The sequence below is a fragment of the Bombina bombina genome, chromosome 7 (genome assembly GCF_027579735.1).
Source record: "Bombina bombina isolate aBomBom1 chromosome 7, aBomBom1.pri, whole genome shotgun sequence".
Classification (NCBI taxonomy): domain Eukaryota; kingdom Metazoa; phylum Chordata; class Amphibia; order Anura; family Bombinatoridae; genus Bombina; species Bombina bombina.
The window spans coordinates 498698037-498712632 of record NC_069505.1 but is presented as its reverse complement, the minus strand read 5'-3'; the positions used below and the strand labels follow the sequence as shown (position 1 = coordinate 498712632).

The 14596-nt window shown below is 38.4% G+C and overlaps 1 protein-coding gene across 1 annotated transcript in view; it reads right to left on the bottom strand.

Moving 5' to 3' along the window:
* The window catches only part of LOC128636033 (cytochrome P450 2G1-like), a 77418-nt gene that overhangs the window by 13162 nt on the left and 49660 nt on the right, over positions 1-14596 (bottom strand). The window contains exons 6-7 of the mRNA XM_053689107.1: positions 12748-12889; positions 11770-11957 (exon numbers count right to left, since the gene is read on the bottom strand). Of these exons, the coding sequence (XP_053545082.1) occupies positions 11770-11957; positions 12748-12889 (330 nt within the window). The remainder of the gene's footprint in view (positions 1-11769; positions 11958-12747; positions 12890-14596) is intronic.

Sequence of the window (14596 nt, the reverse complement as noted above, 5' to 3'; positions counted from 1 at the left end):
GCTATACCGGTTAGTGAACAGAATCGAATTAAACCAATATAAAATCCAAACATATTGTCAGTAAAAATAAATTTCCTTATCAGAGTAAGGCGAATCGCAAAAATTCTATACCATAAAAACTATCCAACTAATTAATATAGGTATCAAACACATATTCTACTGTGAAAAATAATACCCTAATTGTTGCTCTTGCCAATCAAAAATATAAACACGAAAATAAAACTACAAAAAATTACAAAAAATACTTATCTAGTGACTCATCCCCTTTGTCTCCATGGGGGACCTGCCCCATATGCTAAGCTCAACCATCACCAGGGAGGACCCGGTCCAAGGCACGAAACCAAAAAGAATCATATATGTGTTCCATATGTGAAAAAGTGAATATAATATATATATAACCCAATAGAATATCAGATATATACAGGGAGTGCAGAATTATTAGGCAAATGAGTATTTTGACCACATCATCCTCTTTATGCATGTTGTCTTACTCCAAGCTGTATAGACTCGAAAGCCTACTACCAATTAAGCATATTAGGTGATGTGCATCTCTGTAATGAGAATGGGTGTGGTCTAATGACATCAACACCCTATATCAGGTGTGCATAATTATTAGGCAACTTCCTTTCCTTTGGCAAAATGGGTCAAAAGAAGGACTTGACAGGCTCAGAAAAGTCAAAAATAGTGAGATATCTTGCAGAGGGATGCAGCACTGTTAAAATTGCAAAGCTTCTGAAGCGTGATCATCGAACAATCAAGCGTTTCATTCAAAATAGTCAACAGGGTCACAAGAAGCGTGTGGAAAAACCAAGGCGCAAAATAACTGCCCATGAACTGAGAAAAGTCAAGCGTGCAGCTGCCAAGATGCCACTTGCCACCAGTTTGGCCATATTTCAGAGCTGCAACATCACTGGAGTGCCCAAAAGCACAAGGTGTGCAATACTCAGAGACATGGCCAAGGTAAGAAAGGCTGAAAGACGACCACCACTGAACAAGACACACAAGCTGAAACGTCAAGACTGGGCCAAGAAATATCTCAAGACTGATTTTTCTAAGGTTTTATGGACTGATGAAATGAGAGTGAGTCTTGATGGGCCAGATGGATGGGCCAGTGGCTGGATTGGTAAAGGGCAGAGAGCTCCAGTCCGACTCAGATGCCAGCAAGGTGGAGGTGGAGTACTGGTTTGGGCTGGTATCATCAAAGATGAGCTTGTGGGGCCTTTTCAGGTTGAGGATGGAGTCAAGCTCAACTCCCAGTCCTACTGCCAGTTTCTGGAAGACACCTTCTTCAAGCAGTGGTACAGGAAGAAGTCTGCATCCTTCAAGAAAAACATGATTTTCATGCAGGACAATGCTCCATCACACGCGTCCAAGTACTCCACAGCGTGGCTGGCAAGAAAGGGTATAAAAGAAGAAAATCTAATGACATGGCCTCCTTGTTCACCTGATCTGAACCCCATTGAGAACCTGTGGTCTATCATCAAATGTGAGATTTACAAGGAGGGAAAACAGTACACCTCTCTGAACAGTGTCTGGGAGGCTGTGGTTGCTGCTGCACGCAATGTTGATGGTGAACAGATCAAAACACTGACAGAATCCATGGATGGCAGGCTTTTGAGTGTCCTTGCAAAGAAAGGTGGCTATATTGGTCACTGATTTGTTTTTGTTTTGTTTTTGAATGTCAGAAATGTATATTTGTGAATGTTGAGATGTTATATTGGTTTCACTGGTAAAAATAAATAATTGAAATGGGTATATATTTGTTTTTTGTTAAGTTGCCTAATAATTATGCACAGTAATAGTCACCTGCACACACAGATATCCCCCTAAAATAGATAAAACTAAAAACAAACTAAAAACTACTTCCAAAAATATTCAGCTTTGATATTAATGAGTTTTTTGGGTTCATTGAGAACATGGTTGTTCAATAATAAAATTAATCCTCAAAAATACCACTTGCCTAATAATTCTGCACTCCCTGTAAACCCAAAATTAAAAACAATAGATCCTACATCCCATCAACAAAAATCTTAAAAAAGACCCAGTTGGAATTAACAGGGTCAAGGAGGGAAAAGTAACAAACTAATGTTCTCTAATAATTATGATGAAAAACACTAGTGGAAGAATCTAAAAATTATTATATAGCAGAATGGCACCATGAACTCTCATCTCGTGATGGAATTGTGAACTCTCTAGAATCGCCATCTACGGACATCTCACAGGAACGCTTGCCAGCCAGATTGAACATTCAGACCTCTAGGGGCTAAGGTACCAAGTTCATGAATCCATCTGGCTTCTTTTTGGAGTAAGATCTTCTCTCTATTGCCACCTCTGTTCAATACTGGAACATGATCAATTATGCGGAACCTCAGGTCAGTAACTGTGTGTTTCGTGTCCAAAAAGTGTCTGGTTACTGGTTGTTCCACCTTATCATTTCTCAATGCAGCCCGGATGGCTGATCGATGGTTCGCCATACGTGTTCGGGCATCATCAATGGTCTTACCAACATAAAAGAGTCCACACGGACAATTCAAGAGATAGATGATATATGTAGTTGTACACGTAACAAAGTATTTGATCTTGTCTCTTCTCCGGATACTGGAACACGCTTCCTGCATGCATACTGTTGCATGTTACGCAGCCCAGACACTTGAAGCAGCCCTTTTTTCCGTTGTAGCCAAGTTTGTTTTTCAGTAGGTTTACGGACATCATTTCCTATCAGGAGATCCTTCAAGCTCTTTCCCCTCCTGTATGCCAGTCGAGGGGCTTCCCAACGGGAGAATGGTAGTGAAGGGTCTGACTGGATTAATCTCCATTCTTCCTTAACGGCCTTAGTGATATACTGCTGATCAGGGGTATAAGTTGTCACAAATGTCAGTTGTGCCAGTTCCTCTGTAGTATTGCAAGTGTCCCCAGACTCTCCCTTCAATACTTGTTCACACATGGACTGAAGTGATGGGTTTTTATAACCCCGTTGGGAGAATCTCTCTACCATTTCATTCAACTGTGTTTCACCCATTGATGTATCGGTATTATTCCGAATCACCCTCTGAAATTAGGCCTTTGGAATATTATGGATCAGTGCAGGTTGATGACAACTGTTGGCGTGAAGTATAGAATTACGATCCATTTTTTTCCTGAATAACGTAGTTCCCAGTGAACCATTCACTTTAAAAACTCTCACATCAAGATAGTCCACTGAAGACTTGTCAGCAACATGTTGAAATCTGATGGTACTCTCCATTGTATTTAGTGACTCAATCCAAATGTTTAATGCCTCAGTTCCATCTTGCCAGATCAGAAACAGATCGTCAATATATCTGCAATAAAATTTTATGGCTGGGTTTTCATATATCTTCATCTGTGTTGTTTCGTAATCTGCCATAAACAGATTTGCCAGCGATGGGGCCACATTGGACCCCATCGCTTTGCCTGCTATCTGGAGATAGAACTTGTTATCAAAGCAAAAATAGTTTTCTTTCAGGCAGATAGATAAAAGTTCCATTAGAACATCCTCTGGAGGACCAACATACGGGGTCCATCTCAAGTTCTTTGTCACTGCTGCAATACCCAATGAGTGAGGGATTACCGTGTATAGGCTTGAGACGTGCATCGTCACCAATAGATCTGTCTCTGTGATATCGCATAATTGTAAAATGTCCCGTATAAAAGTTGAAGAATCTTGTGTGTAGGACCTCATGTGTTTCACCATAGGTTGTAGGAAGTAATCAGTAAAAATCGCTAAATGCTGTAAAAGCGATCCTCTCGCTGAGATGATGGGTATATATGTGTGTGTGTGTGTGTATATATACACACACACACATATATATATATACATATATACATATATACATATACTGTATATATATATATATATATATATATATACAGTATATACACCCACATATATATATATATATATATATATATATATATATATATATATATATATATACAGTGTTCTGTCTATTATATGCTTATTATGTTCATGTTGATGCCATCTGGTGGTTTCATGTTGCAATTACAGCTTGGTTCCTCTCAAGAATAAAACAGGAAGTGTTAATAAAGTTTGTTAATAAAAAGTTACTTTCAGTTTCTCAGCAGCCATCTTAGCTTCAAGAAGCATGGAAATCAGCTCTTAAACATTTGCCTCTAAACATACATATGCCTGTAAGTTATTGTTTGCTAAGAGTTCATTGTACATTTGAATTGCATTGCTATTTGCTGTAAGGATTAAATGTAAGCTCTCTGTGTTAGAAACATGTATTATTGTATGTACTGCAAGCACCACGTGTAACTACATATTGTAATTTCAACTTTTCTTATTGTATTGCAGTTTTACAAAAATAACTATTCAGAAGTAAAATCAGTTTGGAATAAACACAAAGCTATTTCTGTCTGGTTTGTTAACTAGCTGTCTAGTTATCAGTTAATGAGGACAGCACAGTAAAAAGGCAGGCTATATCAGGGGAAGATACAGAGCTGCATTGTAAAGTAAAAAGCATGATATATCAAGGGAAGATATAGGAGCTGCATTGAAAAGTGAGAAGCAATAACAAGCAAGATACAAAGGCTGCATTTTAAAGTAAAAAGCAGTAAATAACAAGCAAACATACAAGACCTGCAATTTAAAGTGAAAGGCAGTAAAAATAATTTGCACAAGAACTGCATTTAAAATATTGCACTACTTTAACCTGATCACTATGAACCAAGATAAGAGTGTTGATATGACGCAGCAAACTTTAGAGACCAGATCCTATGCCTCTGGCTCTAAATATTCCATGTGCTCCAGCAGATCATCAGTCAGTTCTGCAGGACTCAGAGCCCGTGCAAAAGCGCAAGCAGCCCAGGCACAAATTTCTTATGCTGAAAAAGAAGCAGACATGATAAAGCAGAAAGCAGCACTAGAACTCAAGGCAGCTGAAACAGCGCAACGCAAGGCAGAGTTAGAAGCTAATATGCATGTGCTAAAGATTCAAAGGGCAGCAGTTGCAGCATCTGCAGAAGCAGCAGTCTATGAAGCAGCAGCCGAACTTGAAGAGGAATCACTTCAACATTTTGCAGCAATAACTATCCATGATTCAGTACAAAGGACTTGTGAGTATGTACAGAACCATGCTCTAGACCAAGATAAAACAGAGCATGCTCCTATCCAACATATGTCCAGCATAATGCCACAGTTTCCTGACTCAACATATTTACAGTCTACTCCAAGTATTCCTGGCTTGCACCCTCCTTCCCAGACTGACACTGCAAATGTCTCTACACCAAGAGTGCGCTTTCAAGAAAGCAGAGGTTACGCTGATCCACAATATCCATCACATTATATGGACTCTCACATATCCCCTCTCAGAAATAGTACATTAGGAACTTCAGAGACTACTGACCTAGCAAAGCACCTGATTCGTCGAGAGTTAGTGAGTACAGGGCTACTAACATTTGATGATCGACCAGAGAACTACTGGGCATGGAAGACATAATTCCAAGGTGTCACCAGAGATCTTAATCTTACAGCCAGAGAAGAGCTAGATCTTTTGACTAAGTGGCTTGGACCAGAGTCATCTCAACAGGCTAAGAGACTCAGGTCAGTGCATGTTCATAACCCAATTGATGGAGTTAAAATGGTATGGCAGAGACTAGAAGAATGTTATGGCAGCCCTGAAGCTATTGAGAATGCACTGTTAAAGAAGCTAGAAAACTTCCCCAAAATCTCAAACAAAGACAACATGGTGACATGTTGTTGGAGGTGAATGCAGCTAAGACAGGAGGCTTTTTGCCAGGACTGGCATACCTAGACACAGCTCGTGGCATCAAACCAATTATTGAAAAACTGCCATATAGCCTGCAAGAAAAATTGATTTTTCAAGGTTCCAAGTACAAAGAAGACCATCATGTCTCCTTTCCACCATTCAGTTTCTTCACCAGATTTATTGTCAACCAAGCAAAGACCAAAAATGATCCAAGCTTCATATTCTCAACATGCAGCAACCAAGTTCCAGTAAATACAGAGAAGTCAGGAACAAGGTACAGCAACAGACCAACGGTGTCAGTAAGAAAGACAGAAGTGTCAGCTACTAATGCAACTCCACAGGTGAAAAGCCCTTCGTGGAAATCCATGGAACCAGACAGTCCATGTCCAATTCATAATAAACCACACCCACTGTCAAAGTGTCGTGGCTTCAGAAGCAAGCACATTGATGAGCGTAAAGCTTACCTGAAAGAGAATTCTATCTGCTTTAGATGTTGTGCATCCACCAGACACATTGCCAAAGACTGCAAAAATAACATAAGATGCAGAGAATGCAACAGTGACCAGCATACTTCAGCTTTGCATCCAGGTCCAGCTCCCTGGGCAGTAGAGACTCCTTTACCAAAGGGAGAGCAAGGCGGGGAGCAAGAGGAAGCTACTCCACCCACTATTGTATCCAAGTGTACAGAGGTATGCGGGAAAGGGACAAGGCCCAGATCATGTTCCAAGATTTGTTTAGTGACTGTATATCCCTCAAACAAACCTGACTGTTTAACATTAGTGGTGAAACATTTTCCTACACTCTAAGAACATGCTCAGGCATTACAGAGAAAACAGGGCGTAGGGTATCCAACTTCACTGTTCAGTCTATTGATGGGAAAACACACATAAAACTCCCCACACTCATTGAATGTGACATGATACCTGATGACAGGTCAGAAATTCAAACACCTGAGATTACACAGCATTTCCCTCATCTGAAATCCTTAACAGACAAGATCCCAGCACTTGACCCTAACGCACAAATACTTCTCTTGTTAGGAAGAGACATTCTGAAGGTGCACAAAGTACGTGAGCAGATTAATGGGCCTCACAACAGTCCTTATGCACAACATTTAGACTTAGGTTGGGTCATAGTTGGGGAAGTATGCTTAGGAGGAGCTCATAGACCAGCAGATGGGAACTCTTTCAAGACAAATGTGTTGCCTAGTGGGCGCACTTCTCTGTTCAGCCCATGCACTAGCTATATACAGGTAAAAGAGACTTTTAATGCTTGTAAACAACAGTCATACACCCCCTCATTGTGTTATTTTGGAACTGCAACTCACAATGTGGGCAGTTTAGATGATAATGTGTTTGTTACTACTCCAAACGATGACAAACCTGCTATGTCTATTCAAGATGGTATGTTCCTTGATGTAGTTGAAAAAGAGATGTTTATTGATGAAGCAAATTACTGGGTAGCACCCCTACCATTTCGCTCACCTCGACTTAGACTACCAAACAACTTAGAGCAAGCCCAGAAAAGACTCCTTGCTCTACAGCGTTCCTTTGTGAAAAAACCTGAAATGAAAGAACATTTTGTTAACTTTATGCAAAAGATCTTTGACCATGACCAAGCAGAACCTGCCCCACCATTGGAACCAGGTGAGGAGTGTTGGTACCTACCAATCTTTGGTGTCTATCACCCTCAGAAGCCAGGACAGATCAGAGTAGTTTTTGACTCAAGTGCTCAGTTTGAAGGCATCTCACTGAATGACACACTCCTCAGTGGGCCTGATTTAAATAATACACTACTAGGTGTCCTTTTACGTTTCCGCAAAGAGCAAGTTGCAATTACCACTGATGTACAACAAATGTTTTACTGTTTCATGGTTAGAGAAGATCACCGTAACTATTTGAGATTTCTTTGGTATCGTGACAATGACCTTAACAAAGAAATTACAGGATGAAGGTACATGTCTTTGGAAACAGCCCTTCTCCAACCATAGCCATTTATGGTCTAAGACAAATAGCAAAGCAAGGAAAGAGTGAGTATGGTGAAGATGTAGAACAGTTTATCTTGAGGAATTTCTATGTAGATAATGGACTCGCATCGGTGCCTACTGAGGCTGAAGCAGTCAGTCTCCTGCAGAGAGCTAAGGACATGCTCGCAGGATCAAATCTCAAGCTACACAAAGTGGCATCCAACAAAAGTCCAGTAATGGAAGCATTTCCTGCAGATGACAGAGCTAAAGATCTAAAGGACCTTGTTTTAGGTGTCGATCCTCTACCCCTCCAAAGGAGCTTAGGAGTAAGTTGGAACTTACAGACCGACAGTTTCACTTTTCAAGTGTCTAAAGAGGTAAAACCTTTCACACGGAGAGGTATCCTGGCTACAGTAAACAGTCTTTATGACCCACTTGGGTTTGCATCTCCAATCACTATGCAAGGTAAATCTTTAGTCAGAGAACTCTCAACAGACCAATGTGACTGGGATTCCCCACTCTTACCAGATAGAGAAGCTCAATGGAGAGCATGGACAGAAGACCTGATCCATCTTGAAGATCTCAGTATTCCCAGACCCTATGTGCCAGTGTCACTATCATCCACAGTAAGAAAGGAGGTATGTGTTTTTTCTGATGCTTCTACTGTAGCGATAGCAGCTGTGGCATATCTCAGAGTCATAGACAGTAGCGGTCAATGTCATGTAGGCTTTAATATGGGCAAATCTAAACTAGCTCCAAGACCAGCCCATACAGTGCCACGTCTAGAATTATGTGCAGCTGTTTTGCCAGTTGAGCTAGCTGAACTTATTACTGAAGAAATGGACATTGAACTTTATGCAGTTAAATATTACACTGATAGCAAAATTGTGTTAGGTTATATTCACAATACTTGTAGGAGATTTCATGTATATGTCTCAAACAGAATAATTCGTATTAGAAAATCTACTAATCCAGATCAGTGGCATTATATTAACACCAGTCAGAATCCAGCAGATCATGGTACTAGACCAATTCAGGCAGCTCACCTAAAACATACCAACTGGTTCTCAGGCCCAGACTTCTTACATCAGGCAGATTCAGGAGATCAATCTGAAGCTGAAGTATTTGACCTCATTGAACCAGATTCTGACAGTGAGATCAGACCTGAAGTGACAGCTTTAATAACTGAAGTGTATGAATGCCGGTTAGACTCACATAGATTTCTCAGATTCTCAAAGTGGAAGTCCCTTGTGAGAGGTATAGCAACACTTATTCACATTGCTAAGTCATTTTCCAGCAGCACTCAAAAGGAGTCGTGTACAGGCTGGCATTGCTGCAAAGGGTTATGCCATTCAGTTGATTTCTTGCAAGCTGAAACAGTGACTATCAAATGTATTCAAACATGGAAATATAGAAAATGGAAAGAGAAACAAAACGTTCAAGAAGGAGATCTTGTATTGTTGAAAGACTCTCAAGTAAAGTGCAATGGATGGACAATGGGTCTTATTGTAACAGCCATTCCTAGTGGTGATGGTAGATGTCAAAATCATTAAACAAGGGACTGCTAAAGTATACCTCAGACCTGTGTCAGATTTGATAGTTCTTTTTCAAAGTAAAGAGTTATCTGGTTGAATTTAATAATTATTTATAGATCATGTAATAGTGGTATATGTTTATACCAGGCGGGGAGTGTTCTGTCTATTATATGCTTATTATGTTCATGTTGATGCCATCTGGTGGTTTCATGTTGCAATTACAACAACCTCTCAAGAATAAAACAGGAAGTGTTAATAAAGTTTGTTAATAAAAAGTTACTTTCAGTTTCAAGAAGCATGGAAATCAGCTCTTAAACATTTGCCTCTAAACATACATATGCCTGTAAGTTATTGTTTGCTAAGAGTTCATTGTACATTTGAATTGCATTGCTATTTGCTGTAAGGATTAAATGTAAGCTCTCTGTGTTAGAAACATGTATTATTGTATGTATTGCAAGCACCACGTGTAACTACATATTGTAATTTCAACTTTTCTTATTGTATTGCAGTTTTACAAAAATAACTATTCAGAAGTAAAATCAGTTTGGAATAAACACAAAGCTATTTCTGTCTGGTTTGTTAACCAGCTGTCTAGTTATCAGTTAATGAGGACAGCACATACAGTATATACACACACACGCACACACACATATATATATATATATATATATATATACAGTATATACACACACACATATATATATATATATATATATATATATATATATATATATATACATACACACACACACACACATATACATATATATATTTATCTCGCCACTCAAAGGGACTGCCTTCTTTTTACGATCACTCCACCAGGGCAGCCATCGAGAAAAACCATGTCTGATCTGTTCACTTCCAAAACAAATTTGATTTATTATCTTGGTATCCTTTATTTCAAAGCATACCTAGGTAGGCTCAGCAGCAAAAATGTACTACTGGGAGCTAGCTGGTGAATGGAGACTGCACATATATGCCTCTTCTCATTGTCTTACTCAATTTGTTCTGCTAACTCCCAGTAATGTATTGCTTCTTTTTCAACAAAGGATATCAAGATAATGAAGCAAATGTGATAACAGAAGTAAATTGGAAAAAAAATAATTGTATTTTGTATCTGAATCATAAAAAAAAAGGTTTCATGTATTTTTTTAATTTGATGTATTTTGCCTCCTTTCATTAAGGTGCTGGCAATATTTTTCTGTAAATGTTATACTATTGAGAGTATAACCCCACTGTGCATAAATAATTCTGACCAAAGGCTTGCAATCTGTTTGTGAATTTTCTGGCTACTATATAAAATGTGTTTGTGCACATACGATTACTAGATATGTAGCTGCCCCCTGCCCTGGTAGTTACAGGTTCAACTGTAGACCGCAACATGTAACCTATCAGCTATATATGTTTATAATGCAAATTGTTGGTAGATGCAAAAGTCACTTAAAGGGACAGTAATGTAAAAATTAAATTTTCATGATTCGGATGGAGTATGTATGTTTTGGGTAAAGCGCGTATTGGGTAAAGCGCGTATTGGGTAAAGCGCAGATAATCACCCGTAAGGGTCTCAAGGCGCTGCTCAATTTTATTGACCTCGGAAGGATGAGAGGCTGAGTGGACCTCGCCGGGGATCGAACCTGCAACCCTTGGGTTGCTACAGATCTCAGCCACAGTGCCTTAGCATGCTGAGCTTTCTGCAGTTTTAAACAACTTTCCAATGGACTTCTCTTATCTAATTTGCTGTGTTCTCTTTAGTATCCTTTGTTGAAAAACCTACCTAAGAAGGCTCAAAAGCAGTATTACTGGAAGCTAGCAACTGATTGGTGGCTGCACATATATGCCTCTTGTCATTGGCTCACTAAATGTGTTCAGCTTGTGCATTGCTACTCCATTTAAAAAAAAAAAAATAGCGAGAGAATTAAGCAAATTAATTAACAGAAATTAATTGGAAAGTTGTTTAAAAGTGTATGCTCTACTTGATTCATGAAAGAAAAGTTTGCGGTTTCATTTCCATTTAAAATGATAAAATGCATCAAATTATTAACCCCTTGAGTGCTAATGACGGCTCCGAGCCGTCACAAATTGTCTCAGTCAGGTGCTAATGACGGCTCAGAGCCGTCGCTAGCACTCTTCCACCTTGAGGGAGATCTGGGGGATCCCACCCGCTCCTAACCCGGCGATCAGGCCTGCATAGTGACAGGCATCGCCGGGGCTTCATGTTACGCTCGGTGACATCACGTGCAATGACGTGATGACATCACCGCGCAACTTTATTTAACATTAACAATGTTAAATATAGGAGCAGGGGGCATGCTGCTTAGAAGCCTGTATCATCATCGGAAAGGTAATCGCCTAACCTTTCTAACAGTGTAAGTCTTGGGAATCTAAAATTAAAAATATATTTTTAAAAATTAAAATAAAAAAAACCTTAGCACCCAGGTGGTAAAGTGCTTAGCACTCAAAGAGTTAAATTTAATAGTAATGAATGCAAACTCAGATGTTTGCTTCATATCCTTTTTACCTTGGGAATTGTATATCCTCGGAACTCAGTGTCTTTTGTTACTGAATGTGTGACGTTCAGTGGAGCAATATCAGCAAATCTCTGGATTTCATTGATCACAGCTTCTGTATAAGGCATCCGGCTCCGGTCAGACAAAAGTGGGAGTCTGTTTCTTCCGATCACCTGGTCAATTTCCTTGTGAAGTTTAGCTGTCACATAGAATGTTATTGGTCAGACATTTGAAATATTGGAACTAAAAGACTAATGATTTAAAACTCTCTGGTCTGGCAAGATTATCTAAGAAGTCTATTTGGCATTGTGAAGCCCCTCAAATAATTGTTGAAAATAAAATTTACATTGAGAGCAGTTTATCTCACTATGTAGGTTTTAGTTGTGAAAAAGAGACATCTACATTAGATTAAAGGGACAGTAAAGTCAAAATGAAACTTTCATGAGTTGGATATAGCATGCAATTTTAAACAACTTTCTAATTTAATTCTGTTTCAAATTTCGTTCTCTTGGTATCTTTTTCTGAAGAGTTAAACTAGGTAGGCTCAGAAGAGCTCAGGTGTGTGCACATGTCTTTAGTACTCTATGGCAGCAGTGTTTTGAAACATTATTTGTAGCTTTGTTATACAATGTTGCAAAACACTGATTGTAGCCACCAATGAGCAAGCGCTCTTCTTAGGTCGGCTCCTAAGCTTGACATTCCTGCTTTTTAAATAAAGATAGCAAGAGAACGAAGAACAATTAATAATAGGAGTAAATTAGAAAGTTTCTTAAAATTGAATGCTCTATCTGAATCATGATACAAAAAAAAATTGGGTTTAGTATCCCTTAAAAAGGGGTTGACATCTTGAAAAATAATTTTAGGAAATGTGCAAAAATACTGTAATTTTTTTTTTTTAATTACATTCTATTAGGATGTTTTACTAAATATAATCAATTCCAAAGGTAACAGAACTGTTTTGAGTACAACTCTTGTATGCTTTGACCTACCTTGTATCTCAGGATATGCCGCTAAGATTAAGAGTGCGTGTTTTAGAGTGGTAGTAATGGTATCTGTCCCACCAATAAATAAGTTGTGAACTGACATCAAGAGATTTCTTATGGTGAACTCAGAATTAGGATTTTGTTTTTCCTAAAGGGTACACAAAGAATATGGTGTTTCTTATAAAAGGAACACAAGATAATCATTTACATCTATAATTAAAGTTTGCCTCCTTCTAGTGACCAAATATTTCTTAATACACATAGGAGTTAATAAAGCGTATCTCTATAATGCAATTTTAAACCTTCTAAAATACAGAAAATATCTATAAAATATATTTCTTTACAAATATGCTTAAAGAGGTGGTAAATCTGAGTGTTTCAAAAATGTTAGAATTTACCATCACTAAAAACAAAGAGGAATTTCAGTCATCACTTTTCAAAATAGGTTACTAAACTTACCCTTTCTGTGCCGCGGCCTCCCCGTTAAATTCAGCGTTTCTGGCCGCCCAAAGCACAGCACTCTTTTCTCAATGAGGCAACATTTCCATCTCTAAACCAATAGCCGTGCTAGCATACAGAACAGTGTCATATGACTAGGACAGCTATTGGTTTAAAGGTGGAAACATCACATCATTAAAAAAAAGTGCGGTGTGCCACTTAGTTTAGCGAGGCGGCTGCAGCACAGAAAGAGTTAGTTTAACACCCTTTTTTTGCAAAGTGATGCCTGAAAGTCCTCTTTATTTTTAGAGATGGTAAATCCTAGAGTTTTTGAAACACTCAGATTTACCTTCAATTTAATACCCATAGTATTATTTTATATATTTTCCATATAACTCCATTATAATCCTTGTGTAACATCTGTTTGTTTTCTATAATGCCATGTATTTCCCTATATAACATTTTCTATAATTACCCTTTCATTAACTCATCATATTGTTCCATTGAACACATCCCAAATTCCTTCATCTTCCTCTATATACCACTCCTAATATTTCATCATAGCACTTCCCTCTATAACTTTACCTATTGTACCATTCAAACTAGACATGTGCAGTTGTAAAAAATTTGGTTCAGAAAAAAAAATTTGAACGAATAATAATAACAAAACCTAATGCATATGTCTAATGAAACTTAAATAAAACTCCTCCTATTTCTATATATAGCTAATTTATTACTCCTCCAATTTATTTATTTAGCCTCACCACATAACTCCTTCCACTGTCCCATATAACCTGTTCCTATAACTCCTCCCACTGTCCCATATAACCTTTTCCTATTATTCCTCCCACAATTCCATATAACCGTTTCCTATAACTCCTCCCACTGTCCTATATAATATTTCCCATAACTCATCTCACAATCCTGTAGAATCTTTTCCTATAACTCTTCCCACTGTCCCATATGGCACTGCCCTATGTAACCTTTTTTCCTAAAGCTCCTCCAACTGTCCTATATAACCTTTTCCTAAAACTCCTCCCACTGTCCTATATAACCTTTTCCTAAAACTCCTCCCACTGTCCTATATAACCTTTTCCTAAAACTCCTCCCACTGTCCTATATAACCTTTTCCTAAAACTCCTCCCACTGTCCTATATAACCTTTTCCTATAATTCCTCCCACTGTCCTATACAAGGAGTGCAGAATTATTAGGCAAGTTGTATTTTTGAGGATTAATTTTATTATTGAACAACAACCATGTTCTCAATGAACCCAAAAAACTCATTAATATCAAAGCTGAATATTTTTGGAAGTAGTTTTTAGTTTGTTTTTAGTTTTAGCTATTTTAGGGGGATATCTGTGTGTGCAGGTGACTATTACTGTGCATAATTATTAGGCAACTTAGCAAAAAACAAAT